This window comes from Fukomys damarensis, unplaced genomic scaffold, assembly GCF_012274545.1.
Source record: "Fukomys damarensis isolate Sample0158 unplaced genomic scaffold, DMR_v1.0_HiC HiC_scaffold_15, whole genome shotgun sequence".
Lineage (NCBI taxonomy): Eukaryota > Metazoa > Chordata > Mammalia > Rodentia > Bathyergidae > Fukomys > Fukomys damarensis.
Window position 1 is genome coordinate 61215636 of NW_022900927.1, and position 16939 is coordinate 61232574.

General features: G+C 49.9%; 1 protein-coding gene across 1 annotated transcript in view; it reads left to right on the plus strand.

Annotated features, from left to right (window-relative positions):
• Positions 1–6: 6 nt before the first annotated feature.
• Positions 7–16939, plus strand: part of Utp20 (UTP20 small subunit processome component) — a 68256-nt gene continuing 51323 nt past the window's right edge. The window contains exons 1-15 of the mRNA XM_033763501.1: positions 7–170; positions 1001–1081; positions 4416–4482; positions 4599–4731; positions 5317–5505; positions 8154–8235; positions 8859–8996; positions 9406–9561; positions 10006–10152; positions 10236–10370; positions 11153–11230; positions 12891–13066; positions 14193–14336; positions 14442–14530; positions 16052–16157. Of these exons, the coding sequence (XP_033619392.1) occupies positions 126–170; positions 1001–1081; positions 4416–4482; positions 4599–4731; positions 5317–5505; positions 8154–8235; positions 8859–8996; positions 9406–9561; positions 10006–10152; positions 10236–10370; positions 11153–11230; positions 12891–13066; positions 14193–14336; positions 14442–14530; positions 16052–16157 (1766 nt within the window). The 5' untranslated portion in view covers positions 7–125. The remainder of the gene's footprint in view (positions 171–1000; positions 1082–4415; positions 4483–4598; positions 4732–5316; positions 5506–8153; positions 8236–8858; positions 8997–9405; positions 9562–10005; positions 10153–10235; positions 10371–11152; positions 11231–12890; positions 13067–14192; positions 14337–14441; positions 14531–16051; positions 16158–16939) is intronic.

Genomic DNA, 16939 nt, shown 5'->3' on the forward strand with positions numbered 1-16939 from the left:
CGTGAGAAAGACCAGGCCGCTGGCAATCGGAAAGCACCGCGTGTGAGTCCCGTTCTGCTCCCCGGAATCGACTTCATCCTTCTGACTCTTCCGGAGGCTCCTGCGAGCCTTTCCCGCCCGCAGCCATGAAGATAAAGCCCGTTTCCCATAAGACGGAGAACACCTACCGGGTGAGCACGGGATCCTGGGCCGGGCGCCGCGGGTCCTGCTGCCCCAGCCTGGGACCGCAGACTGGCTCCCGCGGCTGCAGAGGCTGGGCCGGGCGGCAGTCATCTGCTGCGGCTCTGACGAAAGTGGTATTCGAGTGTATAGTGCTCATGGAGCAGGAAAGTGATGAAGTTAGATTTCGCCCTAGGTTTGGGAGTTCGGATCCGACTTGGGGAACCCCCTTCAGTCTAGAGTGACTTTCGTTGTCCCAGGAAATTGTTTAGGACCGAAATTCCCCTGCTCGTTCATGTTTACCAACAGAGTTGGGGAAGCAGGCCAGCGGGAAAGTAGGGACTTCAGCTAATGGCCACGGTGGCACCTCGCTCATTAATAAATTTCTTTCTAGGTCTTCCTTGCAGTGTTGGTCTGTATACATTTCAAAGCACTGTTGCAACGACTTCTCTAGATTTCTGTGCTTGTGGCCAAGTTCAGTCTAGCTAGCATGGAGTAGCTGAAAGAACTTAGGCAAACGTGGTATTCATTATCTTCAAATAGCGCAGTGCCTGTAAGGCCCCATGACTTTCGGTTTGTTTTTAACCTTATATTTTGTGATTCATCAGTGATGTGTGCTTGTAGTTTAACAACTACACATTTGATTATTGATAGACCCCAGGTCTGAAGTGAGCATAGCATAGAGTTACCTGCAATGATAGGACATGGGGAGGCTTAGTAAATGAATGAAGCTTTACGCTTCCTACTTTAACAAGTCAGCTGCCCACATGTGATCGTTCCATGGCACTGAAGATGCAGTGAGTTGTGAATGATGACGAATGTCAAATGTTTTTCCTCCCAGTTTCTTACATTCGCCGAACGGCTGGGGAATGTGAATATTGATATTATTCATCGTATCGATAGAACTGCAAGCTATGATGAGGTAAGAGAATGTGATGTTAGCTAATCTTTAAGTGTTCATAGACTCTTAGTAGAAGTGAGTTGTTTTTAAGCCATTTCTTTTATGAATATGAGATGCATGAGATGTGGCCCAATACAGAAGGCACACCTGGCAAATGAAAGTTTGATTTGCCTTCAATTTAAAGTGCTGCTGTTAACCTTATGTGTGGCTAGTTGCTCCCGTAGTTGGACGAGTGCGAACGCAGAAAGGTCTGCTGGATGAGGCTGTTTAGACAGCAAACTTGACGTGATACCCCACTAACTTTTATGATTTGATCCTTCTCCTTCCCAAGGCGCATTGCGGGCACTGCTGTAGCCATAGTCCTGCAGCAATGATTTTAAAGTGATTTTGAGCAAGCCACTTTCCTGGGGCTTGGTTTCTTTCTGGAGGTTAGACATGCAAATGTAAAGATGTCCATTCAGCTTTTTGATAAGGAGCAGAGCAGCCTAAAAATCCAGCAGTAAGGATATGGTCCCTCTTGGTGAAAGAGCTGGTCATGGGATAGACTACATGGTTTTCCAGCTCTAACACCAAAACTGTCATCCCTCTATGTTTTTTTTTTTTTTTTTTTTTTTTTTTTTGGGGCATCAAGTCATTATTCCCCTGCTAGCCTTGCAAGATCTTGTATAATATGCCATTCAACCTCAGTTCTTACTGGGTTTTTTTGTTTTGTTTTGTTTTGTTTTATACTCGGAATCCATCTCAGGACCTGTGCTTGCCAAGCAAACATGGCATCACTGAGCTACATCCCTGACCCCTTACTATTTTTCAAATTCTGTTTCTTTGAATGCATTGCCTCTATCATACAACTTCAATGTGTGAAATGTTCTTTAGGTAAACATATAATGCTTTGGGAATTCAGTGAAGGGAGCCTAAGCTAAATGCTTTGGGGATATATAGGGTGGGGTGTCAAAAAAAGGTGGGGTAGCCGGGTTTGGTGGCGTACAACTCTGAAGGCTGAGGCAGGAGGATCCCTGTGAGTTCAAGACCAGCCTGGGCTACATAGTGAGTTCCAGGTTAGTTTCAACTACATAGTGAGACCCTGTCTCAAAAAAAAGGTGGTGTAGACAAGATGAACCCTGATTTGAGTTTTGTTGTTTGTATAGGTTTTAGCCTGGCACAGAGGACAGGAAAAACTGTTTCAGGCTGAGGAAGAAACGTATGTAAGGGACAGAGGCTAGGGAATGTGTGTTACATTCAAGACGTTGCAAAGCAGTGCGGTGTGTTTAGGGATGTGTTTAGTGTGTGTGTGTGTTTATGGTTACAAGGGCAGGAGGAGGGATAGCTGGCTACACAGGCACGGATTATAAGGGGTCTGTATGCCAAGCTAAGTCTGGATTTTATCCCAAAGTTAGGGTGTTTCATTCTGGGGTTGTAAGCAAGGGAGTAGGTTTAAATTTTGTGACGTGATCAGGTTTAAATTTTCTCTGTCTGGTTTCAGTATGGAGGAGAGAGCGAGACTGGAGTCAAGATAGCCAGTTATAGATTGCTGTATAAGTTAGAAATGATCCCGACAGTCAGGTAGAGAGGAAAGGATTCCAGAGATATTAAAGAGTGGATAGTACTTGGAACCCACTGGGTACTTGGGGAGAAAGAGTACTGGTTCCATAGCTGAGGAGCTGAGGATGTCATTCATGGAGATGAGGGTAATGCAGTGGCTGTCTTGAGAGTGTTGCACTTAGTATGCCTGTGGCTGTGTGACTCATGGTGTCCAAGAGACGTGGATGTGTGGGAACAGGGAGTAGGGACTTCAGGGGTCAGTGGTGGGTCTGGCTTTCAGCGGATGGGTCATAGTTTGGGAGAGGTTGAGAGTATCAAGGGCTTCGGGAGAGAGGAGAGCCTGGGCCAGGACCCGCATTGGTCCTGATGGTCCTCATCCTCTCCAGTCCAGTGTGCTGCGTGAGCCTTCTCGGGATGGAAGAACCTCGGGACAGTGAGAGTGGGAGCTGCGGGATCTCAGCAAGCCTTACTTTGGGCATCACAGGGTGGTTCCCGTAGGACATTAGTGGCCAGAGCAAGTCACCAGGCTGGGCCTGGTTCCCGGGTGAGAGGTGGTTCCCTTTCCTGGGAAGGGTGTCCTGTGCCAGTCACCTGCTAGGCCAGGAAAGCCTTGCCCTTCTGCCTTTCTCTCCTGCCTAGGAGACAAGATTTAATGGGATTTGCTTTCTTCCTCTTCTCCCTGCCTGTTTAAAGATTTCCAAAGCACAGTTTAAGGGTTTCTTTTCTTTCTTGTTTGTGTTTGAGATAGCAGGAGATTTTTGCGGCTGTTTGGGAATGTGTGCGCTGTCTCTTTTCCAGGCTCTGCACTTGCACACGCAAACGCGCACGCACACACACACACACACACACACACACACACACACAGTAAGAATTTATGGGCTTTCCATTTCACACAGCGCTATCGCTAGAAAAGGGCTGTTCCCTTCCTCTCACTGCTCGTGGCCGTGAAGCCAGGATGGACAGTTGAGTGTTTGCACGTTCCTCCATCCTCCTCTCGTGCTCACGCTACAGCAGTGTGCAAACATTTATGGAGGTGTTCGGCGTTATTAACGTAAAATTAGGTCCCAGCAGACGTCACTGTGGAACTTGCTGTGAGCACCCTGGGGCATGTGGTCAGCATCCTTCTGGTGCAACACATAGAATTTATTTCTTTTCTTCCTTTCTGTGCTGGATATTGGGCCTGGTGCATGCTAAGCCTGTGCTTTACCGCCAAGCTACCCCCACCCCAGTATGATTCTTGTAAATAGCCACATAATACACTTCAGTAAGTATAGACCATAAGTTACCCTAAATATTTTGCTGTCATTGGATTTTAGGCTTTTTTATGCTTTCCCGTCATATGGTAAGATGAGTAAACGTCTTATACTTGTATATTTATACATTTCATAAGAAAAAGATCATAAAAGTGGAGTTTCTGCGTAAAGGGCAAACCTATTTTAATTTTAATAGAAATGCCAGATTACTTTGCCATAGGCTTCAGCAATTCATATTTCCTAAAGCAGAATGAAAAAACTAGAAAAAAAAAAAAGAGCATATTTTTCTGTGCCTAACCTTGCAAAAACAGAAAAAAAGGTTTTCCATAGTATGATTACTATAGGGCCTTTAGAAAGATATTTGCTATGGCCAAATCAACCAACAGTATTGTTGTAAAAATCTGTTGAGCCTATCTTCCTATTGCTTTTTAAAGTATGCTAGTTAATATCCCTCTTTAAGAACCCTAAGAGGAGCCTTAAGATGTAGACATGTTATTATTCTTCCTATCTCGATCATAGTTTTCCAGGTGTCCCCTGATAACAGAGTGCTTTAATCTTGGCAGGAAGTGGAAACTTACTTCCTTGAGGCTCTGCTGAAATGGAGAGAACTGAACCTGACGGAGCACTTCGGTACCTTTTGTTTGTGTTGTATTCTCACAGTTTTCACTTTACATATTCAAATAAGCAATGATGTGATAGAAAAGCCAAATGTATTCCTTTGTTGCTGTTATTGTTTTTTCACCCAGGAAAATTTTATAAAGAAGTTGTTGACAAATGCCAGTCATTTAATCAGTTGGTCTATCATCAAAATGAGATTGTTCAGAGTTTGAAGACTCACCTGCAAGTTAGGAACAGTTTTGCCTACCAACCCCTTTTGGAGTAAGTAGTGTTTTGAGAAAAAGCTCAATGGCATTTATCTGAGTTTTTAAGAAAAATTGTGTTTCATAGCTGCATGTGCCTTAGATCTGGTGTTTGTAGTTCAGAGACAAATTCACCTTTTCTGTTAGGACTTGAAGAAGTAGGGTCCTAAGAATACAATGAAGCATTTGTTATTTACTCCTCAAAGAAGCCCCTTTGTTGATGCTGTAGGAGCAGTAACTACAGCCTTTGAAGGAATGGATCATCTGCCCTGCCCTGCTTTCTTTGAAGGATTACTTTTTTTTTTTTTTTTGGTACTGGGGAGTGAACTCAGGCCCTTGTGCTTGTGAAGCAGGCAGCAAAACCATTGAGCCAAATCCCCGGCCTTGAGGGATTTCACTTAAGACTTGATTGAGAGGTACTTTGGTTTAATTTTAGTGACTCCAATGATCGTTACAACCTTTTTTTAAATTTCTTTTTTTTGGTACTGGGGAGTGAACTCAGGCCCTTGTGCTTGCAAAGCAGGTGGTGGCACCACTGAGCCAAACCCCCGGCCCTACAACCTTTTGGAAAGCTCTGTAGTCAGTCCCTTCTCTCTCAACCCAGTCTGGTGGTTCAGTTGGCACGTGACCTGCAAACAGATTTCTACCCACACTTCCCCGACTTCTTCCTGGCCATCACCTCCCTCCTGGAGACGCAGGACACGGAGCTGCTGGAGTGGGCTTTCACCGCGCTGTCCTACCTGTACAAGTACCTGTGGAGGCTGATGGTGAAAGACATGGCCAGCATTTACAGGTGAATCTGCCTCTCCTGTTACCCCTCCCCTGCCGACCCTCAGCCACTTCACCATTCCCCTGTTCAGAGCCTGCTCGCTGGCCGCAGGCTCCCCAGTCCAGTCCGCTGTCCCTTGGGCGTGCCTCGTGTCTGTGGACCTGACCTCCTCTCATCAGGCCTTTGCATGATGCCTCCTTCAAAGCCTGACTGGGGTTGCATAACCTCTGCAGCTACTCCTGGGCTGCTAGGCCAGAAGGGAACACCGTATACCCCACACCTCTTCGGCATTTCTGTCACTCGTACCACGAAACTTTCATTGTGACTGTTTGTGTGTGATGTGACGCTGCCCTCCACAAACCTGTGGGCTCTTTACAAGACCCTAGGGTCTCGCACGCCATGTTACCTCTGCTGCTAAGCCAGATAGCCCTGATATTTTTGAGTATGTGTGGACACAGAGGACAAAGAATTCCTCAGTACTGGAGATTGAACATAGGGCCTTCTCACTGGCCCACCTCCTGAGTGAGCCCTTTTTTAAATTTATATTTCTTTATTTTTGGTACCAGGGATCGAACTTGGGACCTTGCGCTTGTGAAGCAAGTGGTGGCACTGCTGAGCTACATCCCCAGCCCGATTTTTATTTTGAGACAGGGTCTCTCTGAGTTGTCCAGGCTGTGCTTGAAATTGCTATCTCCCTGTCTCAAAGTAGCTTTTTGTTTTTTGTTGTTCTTGTTGGGGTTTTTTTTTGTTGTTTGTTTGTTTGTTTTTTGAGACAGGGTCTCACTATGTAGCTGAGACTGACCTGGAACTCTATGTAGCCCAGGCTGGTCTCGAACTTGCCTCAGCCTCCCCAGTGCTGGGACTATAGGCGTGTGCCTTCACACCCGGCTAAAGTAGCTTTTTATTTAAAGAAAAGATGTTATCTTTTAAAATCTGAGATTGGATGGAATTTTCCAGGATGAGCAACCAGTTCTTTACACGCCAGACCCATAGAGGTGTGGTAGAGGATAGGACAACGATTTTGTTTTTGTGCCCACTCTTCTCTTTTAGGAACGTTATACAAAAAATGGGAAAGAAGTATTTTTCCAGCCTTTACTCTCTGGGAAGCTCTTGGTATTAGAAATCAAGGTTACTTCAGTGAACCACAAGGTCCTTGGGAAATGTAATTTATTTGTTTTTTTGTTTGTTTGTTTTTGTTTTTAGCTTTGAGTTTGTTGGTACATTTTAGGAAAACAGTACAGTTACATTCATTATTGAGATCTTGTACCTCTACATGACAGGTCTTGGTTCTCATTTTTCCCCTTACCCCTGCCCTCCCTTCACCCCCTCCTCCCCTCCCCATCTACAAACGCTTTATTTCCATCTTTTCATTATCTCACATTTTTTTCTTTTCCCTTTATTTGGTTTTATGACGTCAGGTGTCATAAAAGCTGTCCCTTTAATGTCTCCCAAGTCACTTTCCTCACTGATAAACGTACCTATGACATTTTCAGTGGCCTGGATATTTTCCAGTATTGCTGAAACCCAGCTTAACACATTTGTGTTCAGACCAACTCTTCGTAACTTTCTGCACATCCGTGTTCTCCAAGGGCCCATCTGTCCAGCCCTGTTGGTGCCCCTTTTTCTTCTGGTACCGGGGATCGAACTCGGGACCTTGCACTTGCCAGGCGGGCGGCACCACTGAGCCAGATCCCCAGCCCTGGTTCCCATTCTGTCCCCCACACCAGCGTTCTTCCTGTCTGAGCTCCTTAGAGACATCTTCAACCCCGGGTCTCCAGGACGCAGGTCCTCTGGCTCCCATCGTTCACCTGCACGCTCGCAGTGTTTGCTGAGTGCTGTCTGCGTGTAGAACACTCGAGACCCGTCATAAGTAAAACAGAAAATCTCTTCTCACGGAGATGCTGTTTTTGTGGAGGAGAAGCGTCCCGGGCACCGAGCTGGCGCCTTCAGGGAGCGGTCAGACGCGGAGGAGCTGTGGTGATGCCTTGGGCCGCACGGCAGGGACCTCCAGACCGGCTGCGGCATCCTTCTCCGGGTCCCTCTGCCTCCCGCCTCTTCTCTGTATGGCTGCAAGACGCCTCTTCCTGAAAATGTCCTGCAGCCAGAGCTTTTCGGAGATGAGTGAGGAGCTGATAGGGACGGGGGCTGTGGCGGTGGGAGGAGGGCCGAGTTCCGTGCTCTTCCCTCACTGAGAAAACTGACTTAGCAGTGTGACTGCGGGCGCGGTCGGCTAGAGCTGCGCCACTGTAGGGCGGTTAGTGATAGCGCCTGGCCTGTCGCGGAGAAGCGTCCTGCCCCACTCGCTCTGCTCCAAGGCGCCTTCTGCCTTGGCTGCCCCTACGCTGCACAGACCTCCTTCCCCGACACGGACCTGTCTTCTTGTAATTTCTTGACTGATCTCCACCCACCCGCTTTGCTCTTGTCTTTATCCTAACACTGTGCATCCCAGCGCCTGCCTCAGCTCTGTCCTTCAGAGGCCCTCTGGGTCTCAGCTCCCGCGGGCTCCACCCTGCGCACCCCGCACCACTCCTAGTGCGGCGTCTGCCCCACAGTAGGTGTCCAGGAGGAGAGAGACGCTGAGCTCACCCTGGCGTCCCCGCCACCCCGGCAGTGTTGGGTGTGTCGTCCTCACTGACATCACGTCACTAGACTCTCATCTTTCTCCTTGGCAGCATGTACAGTACACTCTTGGCTCACAGAAAACTGCATATAAGAAACTTTGCTGCTGAAAGCTTCACTTTTTTGATGAGAAAGGTTAGTTCGGTGTTTTCTATGTTTATTGCTAGTAGATTGTCAAGGATCAGATGGGTCGCGCTGACATTTTTCAGTGTGATGTCAAGGATCAGATGGGTCGCGCTGACATTTTTCAGTGTGATAATTATGGGGTAATTTTTTAAAATCTGGTTGCTATTCTTTGTGTGTCCCGTTACAAAGTTCAGTCCCCACTTGATAATGTGATGAGGGTGACACAACCCCTCCGACTGCTGGCGAGGTGTCGTCGGAGATGGTTGGAAGTTTTGTAACACTTTCCTGGAAAGGACTGGAAGTCGGGTATTGTTTGTGTTTACCTAAAATTTCCCTAGTAAATCCAGGGTTTTTGTAATTCAAAAAAATGATACTGAATTTCTTTTTTGCTCACAAATAGAAGTAATAAAAAGTAGTTTCCTTTGAAAGACAGAATATTGCCTTGGTACTTCTCGTCCTACCAATAAATTGATACCAGTGCTCGGTTCTGGTAGTTTGATGTATTGCACGTGTCTGTTCCTTTGAGAACTTTTTTCCTTGAGTGTTTATATTTGAGCGTGTAAGATAGGAAGTGACATTTCTCATGTGGGTATATTTAGGTCATAATCTTCCATTTCCATTTTGCCTTTTAGGTTTCTGATAAAAGTGCCCTTTTCAATGTAATGTTTCTTGATCTTAATGAACATCCAGAAAAGGTAGAAGGAGTTGGACAATTACTCTTTGAAATGTGCAGAGGAGTCAGAAACATGTTTCATTCCTGTGCGGGCCAGGTAAGCAATGCAGAGGAGAGCTTGGAGTCTGTGGAAGGGTTGGACAGAAAATGAGAATTTGGCAAGCGGTGCAGGGGCAGGGGCAGCTAGGACACGTAGAAAAGCTGTAGCCGGGCAGATCAGGGGACCAGTACAGTGTTTCCTTGTATACTTTTACATACGAAGTCACTGTGTTCTTCCTTATCCTGGATGCTGAGGTCAGAACATAGATCAGCTGAAGGCTGAGCACAGGGTGGGAGCAGCCATTGTGGGCTGAAATCCCCATCCTACTTTGGAAATCCCTTCTGGGACTCGTAGGTAACTGAGAGCTGCCATAGCCTCTGTGGTCCCAGACCACACTGGTCTCATCAGTGTGCTGACTTTCGAGTAAGGGTTCGTATGTTCTGGTGTTTGTTCTTGCTTCCCATAGGCGGTGAAGCTAATTTTGCAGAAGCTCGGACCAGTTACTGAAACAGAAACTCAACTACCATGGAGCTCCGTGGGAGAAACTCTAAAAAACATGGCCAAATCCACTGTTCTCTATGTCCACAGGGAACATTTTGGTACCTTTTTGGACTGTTTGCAAGTGAGTTCTGGCCTTTCAAATCAAGTCACATGGGTGTGTAGTACGAAGTCTTACTGCCCTGGGAGGTTGTGCTCTGCGCCCATTCCCCTTGCCCTCCCACCCGCGTGGGAAGGCGCCCTTCCCTGTGCCCGACGCTCTCCTGGTGTGCTCCTGTCCTGAGCCCGGCGTTGGGCGCTCGTTAAACGGGGCAGAGCCTCTGGTGAAGGAGGTGCTGTCGTCCCCACCCCCAGGTCGCTGTGAGGATGGAGAGGACGTTTTGCAGGGCCCCGGGGTCGGAGCACCCAGGGAATGCTGGCTGTCATTGTCGGCAGTGGCCTCTGGAAAACGCATCTTTTTCTCCCAGAGCAGGAGTGTGAGGGCTGGACCGCAGCCTCAGTATCTCCACCACTGGATGAACAGATGCATTTGAGGTTTTATTTTCTCTGTTAAATTCTTTGTTTGCAGGAGTCACTCCTGGATCTCCACAACAAAGTAACGAAAAAGAACTCTTGCGAAAGTTCTGAGCAGATGACAAGGTTGTTGGAAACGTACCTGATACTCGTGAAACACAGAAGTGGATCCAAGATAAGCAACGCTGCTGGGGTTTGTAAGGTGAGTTCCCACCTCCTGTGCTTACCGCCCTTTGTTACAAGCGGGTCACTAACCGGGCACTGCTCTCTGTTTTATCTTTGCAGGTGTTGTCTGAAACCATGCACATAGCGAGTCTCTCTGTGTCTTGCCGGAAGACCCTCTTGGATGTAATTTCTGCTTTGCTCCTGGGTGGAAATGTTTCCTTGCCGGACACCCTCATCAGAGAAACCATAGAAAAAGTAATTCGCTTCACCCCACACTGGGTCGCTGGTAGCGTGTTTAGCGCCGAGTTTGCCTGCTGGGGTCACGTGTGTAGTGGGGCAGACGCCCTGCCCTCGGGTGTTGTCGCCTGGTTAGGGCCTCGAGCGTGGCGTGTCATAACAGAAATGAGCCGAGTGGGGAGCCCTGAGTGTACGCAGTCAGCATCGAGTGGTGTGACAGCTTGGGGCGCTCTGGGTGTAGGTTTGGGTTGTCGGGGACGGGGCCTCGGAGCGACTCCTGACAGTCTAGGAGGAGAGCCCCTAGCCACATGTGCTGAGTCTTACTTCTGCCGGGGGTGAGGAACAGGCTCGGGTCTGGGAGAGCCCTCGAAGGTTCCGTAGCCATCTCCTAGGAAGACGTGTGCGGTCTCTGATGGGCAGCAGCTGTCACTGCGGCCTGGCAGCGCCAGAGCGGGTTTATCCCGCAGGTGGTGGAGGCCCGGAGGACGCTAAGCACAGACGGGATTTGATGAGGCTTTTTGGTAGCGAGTTTGGGAGATGCGGGGTGGGAAGTGGGAAATCCGGAGGGTGCTTCCTGGCTTGACCAAGCTCAGCCAGACCCCCGGGAGGGTGGCGGCCGTTCGCGTGCGCCCTGTGGTTCTCCGCAGCTCCGCCGGGCCTGTGCAGTGCTGACGCCGCCTGTGTGGGGCTCTGCCTCCGAGACCCTGTGGTGGTGAACCTTGCTGTGGCTGCTGTTCTGGGGCAACGAGTTAAAAAATGCTACAGGCTTCCATTAATCCATTTCTACCTGTGGTCCACAGGTGTTTGAGAGCAGATTGGAAAGGCGTTTAATCTTTGGTTTTTCTGAAGTCATGTTTGCAATGAAGCAGTTTGAGCAGGTAAGCAGGGCATTGCATTGGGTGCTTTTTAAAGTCAGTCGTGATGAGATCTTGTGAGTTTTTTGTTTGCTTCTTGAGATAAACTGTGTAGTGATGTTTTAGTCAGTTTTTAAAAATTCATTCCAATTTAGGTTGTAGGCAAAGTTTCATTCCATACCTAAGGTGTTTAAAACGATACACAGTTGCTTCCTGCCTTTGGGCTAAGTTCAGGTGTGAAATGATGCGCAGTAGGCTGCTTGTTTTCAGTAACACGTGAGGTAGTTATAGAACCATGCGGAAAAATTGGAAACGCAGTTTCATAAATGGAACTATTATATGAATTTAAAGCATAGAAAATGGTTTTGGAGCCAGGCGTGGTGGCGCACACCAGTAATCCCAGCACTTGGGAGGCTGAGGCAGGAGGATCGCTGTGAGTTCAAGACCAGCCTGGGCTACATAGTGAGTTCCAGGTCAGTCTCAACTACGTAGTGAGACCCTGCCTCAAAAAACAAACAAACAAAAAAAAGAAAATGGTTTTGGAATTAGCTTGCATTGAAGGAAGTTTGCATGTTTATTTCATGGCTGCAAAACAGTTACCTGATGGAACGAGCAGAAACCTTTGTGGTGCGGGATGAGAGTGCTTGCTTCCCTCCTCCTGCCCCACCAGACAGCTGCCGCTCCTGAGACCTGTGAGGGCCTGGGGTGCACGTGGGAGCCGTCACTGCGTCTGTCCTCTTCTCCCCTTGAGTCTGTACTAGAAGGTGCTCCTACTGGACTCCAAGGTTTTCCTTCTGTCTCTGTCATCTGAGTAGACTGCTCTCTCGATCTGTCAGCCGTAGTCTCTATCTGTAACCGCCTCTCTGGCAGAGGGACGTTGGTTCTCCTACTCTTTGTCCCTGCGGGCTTTTGTCACAGCGTGGTAGAAGCCGTATTCGCTCCATACTTAGCTCTAGCAGGGTTACACGCCCTTGAGTGTCCCAGCAGCAGTGTGAACGCTCCCGCACGGCAGACCATCAGGCCATTGAACGGCACAATGGGTTGTGGGGTTTTCCCTCCTGTTTGCGGGAAGGCGTTGCTCTGGGAGTTATTCCAGCCCAGCAGGTTTCTTTTTCCGACCACCGCACGACCACCGCACGGATGTTAAACCAGGGAGTCCTTGGCCTTCTTCCCTATTTTCTGGATCCCGCCCTTTCCTCACTAGAGATCTCGTTTTGTAGAAATGCGTTTTTCAGAGGTTCCTGAGAAGGTAAGTGGAGGTAAGGACTTAAGATCTGGTACATCCGAAAATGTCTTTTGTCCTCTCCTTACAGTAATAGTGGGCTGAGTACAGAAGTCTAGGTTCTGTTTCCCGGGTTTGCTGCATTCTATCATTCTCTGGCTTTCACTGTTCGTACTGAGGGTTTAGTAACACTGATTTCTGAAGGTTTGTTTGTTGGGTCGGGGAGATGGGGTTGAACGAGAGCTTTACCTCTGTGCTGTACACCCTGCCCTTTTAATCCTTTTATTTTGAGACTGAGCCTCACAGAGTTGCACAGAGTGGCCTGCAACTTGGCAATCCTCCTGCCTCAGCTTACAGGGATAGCAGGCACGCATAACCTTTTCTATTTTAGAAGTGTGATCTTCTTTTCCTGGGTGTTCTGGAATCTCCTGTCGCTAAGTGTGGTTTCCTCCTTGTCTTCAGCTTTTTCTGCCCAGCTTTCTCGTGTACACTGAGGATTGCTTCTCCGCTAATGACTCCACGGTCCGGGGTGAGGCCCTGGCCATGTTGGCCAAGCTCATTCTGAACAAAGCGCCTCCTGCTGCCGGCTCCATGGCGACTGAGAAGTACCCGCTGCTCTTCAGGCTGCGGACTGGGGGGTGAGTCCTGCACCCGGCCCTGGTGGCGGTGAGCGGGCCTGTGCTCGGCGACCAGAGGTGCTGTGGGAAAGGACGCAGGCTGCACGCACTCTGGTCCCATCCCGCAGTCATAAGCCTGGAAACACAGGGAAGGAGACGAGCCTGTTAGCTTTGCTTCCACCAGGAGGGTGGGGTGGGAAAGAATTATTTTGCCATAATCAGAAATCCATGTGCAGGTGCAGGGAGCATAGGGACGTGCCGCGTTCCGCCCGCCGGCTCCGTCTTGCCTGAGCGCAGTGTCACAGCCAGAAACAGGCTTTGGGACGGGCCCCACCCTCGCTCAGGGCTCCTGCTTTCTGTGCACGCAACTGAATGTGTGCACACAGGTGTGCGTGTGACCCTGGGCACTTCTGTCTCACCACCAGCGGAAGACGGGACTGTCCCAGCACTGCAAACAGCATCAGCCTATCTTTTCTATTTTCTTTGCCTTTTTGTAGATTGAACCCCAGGGCCGTCACACTGAGCTACATCCTCAGCCCTTCAAAAAGACTATTTTTGAGATAGTCCCAGTAAAGCGCTAAGTTGTCCAGGCTGGGCTTGAATTTGTGATCCTCCTGCCTCAGCTTCCCAGAGTGCTGGGGTGACAGCTACTGCTGTCTTTCTGAGGTCACACTCGTCCATTCCCCTCCATCCTCAGCCTCTCTCACCTAGTCTTCTTTAGATGCCATCCCAGGAGTGCTGTGTGTACGGAAGTACAGCACCCGCCCTTTGGGACTGACTCTTCACTCAGCCCAATTCCTTTGTGTTGGAGGGCACCGTTCTCAGCTCAGATGGGGCATTTGTTCAGCTGTTCACCCGTTGCAGGACATTTTCAGTATCTGGGCCGTTACAGCGGTGTCATCGGCCTGTGTGATAAGCACACGGCTGGTTTACAGTGCATGAATGAGCCAGTGCAGTCGGAAGAGCCTCGCAGAAAACCCCCAAAGGACACATGTGTTTGCTTGTTTGTCCGTAGCCTCCCCCACGAGCTTCCTGCTCCCCGAATCCCTCTCCGTGGAGAGGAGCCAGCACCTTTCCAACGTCAGCGGGCAGCAGCCCTTTCGTCCCCTGAGTGTTTTACTTTTACATTCTCCATATCCTACTCAAGGCAGAGGAAGACTCGGTCCAAGGAAGGAGAGCAGCAGTCTGTAGTGCTGGACCATCTCTTGTCGGTGATTCAGTCCCCGCCAGGTCCAGAGCCGACTTCCCTCGCGCAGTCCTGGGCAGCGCTCGTGGTGCTGCCTCACGTTCGGTAAGGAGATCGGCCGCGTGGGCGAGGGTGCTGGTTCACACATCAGCCATTGTGTGGAAAAGCGATTGCGTGCCGGTGTGAACTTCCTCTCTGCACCTCGGACAGGCCTCTTGAGAAAGCACGGGTGCTCGCCCAGGTGATGAGCTTCGTGGAGTCGCTCTTCAGGACTGTGGACAGCGGGGACTTTGGGACAGGTCAGTCATGATCACCCTCTGAGCTCCTCCGGCTTTCTGGTGTGTTCAGTGTAACTGTCAGCGCAGGGAACGGAGCTAATGTTGTGATGAATAAACACAGGGAGAAAGGAGAGCGAGTGGGCGTGTCTCACTGCAGAGAGGTGTCCGGGCCACACAGCCCGACGCGAGGAAGTGACACGCGCGCAGTGTGGAGCATCCGAGGCCAGGCCTGCGTCTTGCTCCCCTGTCCCGTGCCTGCCCTGCCCCTGGAGCACAGGCATTTCCATTGGCTTACACTGAGCGAGGGTGGCCTTGTATGTGTATTCCCGCCGCCTGGGGACTGTTTTGAGTCTTTGTCACTCAGTGGCTGCTTAGTTCACTTTAGAAACTCAGCTTGGGCCCAGCACTTGTAGGAAAACCCTCCTGCCTCCTTGGGGCAGAACTAGGCTGCCCTGCCCCAGACCCACTGCCTGCTCTAGGCTTGTGCCTCTCCCCAAGCCCGGGGACAGCAGTGTGAAGCAGGGCTTCGTTTTATCTCGCCGCAGTACTGTCTCCTGGTACGTGCGTAAGTCATTGGTTCACTTAAATCCTCACCCGCCCCACTGCTGGACCCTGAGCAGGTACGTCAGGGAGGACCAGACCCCCGCGGCCCAGTGCTCCATGGCCGCCCGAGGCTGACGCCTGCCATGCTGGGTTGTGGCACCGGGACTTGCATCACGGCAGAGGCTTCTGTTGGACGGCACCGGTCCAGCGTCTGCAGCAGGGCTTGGCAGAAGCACCAGATGGCACGTGTGTCAGATCTGCTGGACCACGTGTCTGTGCAGCGTCTGTCCCTTACTCCGGTAGCCCTTGAGGAAGGTTATAGAAACATTCTCAGATTTCAGGGCCTGTAAAAATGGGCTGCCTAATAGGTCTGACTTGTGGGCCACCCATTTCTGGCTCTGAGCTGGAGATTAGAGTACTTACTTTTGACTGCGTGTGAATTAGGTAGTAGATGTTGGACATGCCATTTCTTAGGATTGGGGAATAACAGCAACATGAGATGTATACAAGATGATTTGAGTTCTTCTGTCATCAAAAGTTGGAGTGGGGAACCGTTCCACGGATAGGTTGAGTATAAATAACCCCGATGGGCTTGCACCAGGGCTGTTTCCGGTCGGGACCCCGGGGTTATAGAAGTGTGTGCATAGACTTCACTGGTTGACCATCCCAAACTTAAAAAGCCCAAACTGGAAATTCTCGAAACTCCCAGACATTCTGAGTAGCCCAGCAATTCTCCAGGGTTTCAGGTTCTCAGCTGTGCCTTGTCCTGCAGTGGCCTGTGGGTTTTATTCTCTGCGCTAAGTGTGTGCCGTGTGAAGGATGAAGTAGAAAACGGCGCTGCCCTTTAGCTCCTTTGTGTTCCGAGCCGACCCGGCTGGAGAGCCCTCCGGAAGGCGCGACTGCGCTGTCCCAACTCCGGGACCGTGTTGGGTACACGAGAGGTTAGCTGGTCGGGGCGGGGAAGCAAGTGGTGTGTTCTCCCCGTTTTGCTTCCCCTAGGACATTTGTTTGTTCTTTGTCAAGCCGTGAGCACTCTGCTGAGCTTGGAAGACGCCTCTGAACTCCTTCGCCTGCTTCCTGTGGACCGAGTGAAGAACCTGGTGCTGTGAGTAAGCGGAGCTCCCACTTGGCTGCACGGTGGATTAAACACAAAAGCCGTTGAGCTTTGAAGTTTTAGATGTAATAAGAGCCCTGACCTGTTGTGTAGCTGAGTTGTAGTCACATAGTGAAGCTTAATATTGCTTTAGATCTTCCGATGAAAATAAGTACGTTTTCTGACATCGTCTTTAAATACAGATTCAGTTTTTTAAAGGGGTTTTTTGTTTGTGTCCATGGAGGTCGTAAAATGGAAAGCGCCTCGCAGGGTCGTCCTTCCCGGCCCTCACGGTGCTGCACTGTAGAAAACCTTCCTGTGGCCTTTCTGCCGCACTGGTGCCGAACCAGCCCCGCTCGTTGGTTGGTCTTTTAGGTGTAGCTCAGCCAGCCTGTGGTTTGGGTAGTAGCATAGTGTAGTGGACTCAAGAGCGCCCCTTTCTGGAGCCAGGCCCTCGGGACACCTGATAAAGGCATTGCTTGGAGGCGAGCCGTGGAATCCCCAGACTTTGTAAAGCAGACTGCTTCTTCACTATTCTGTCAGCATCTCCCAGGAAGCACAGGTGGTCAAACAGAATTCCCTGTCTGTAGCACTAATGTTTTACCGAGAGACATCAAGCTGAATACGGCGAACACAGAGCAGGCCTGGGTCGGATAGTCTAGTGGTTAGGGATGGAAGTGTGTCCGAGCCGGGGCAGTGTAGGTGCAGGATGAGGACTGGGAGAGGGAGGGAGCAGACAGACTGAATTCAGGGGCTCTGCTCCGCTCCGGCCGGCTGCGTGTCGCTCATCTGAG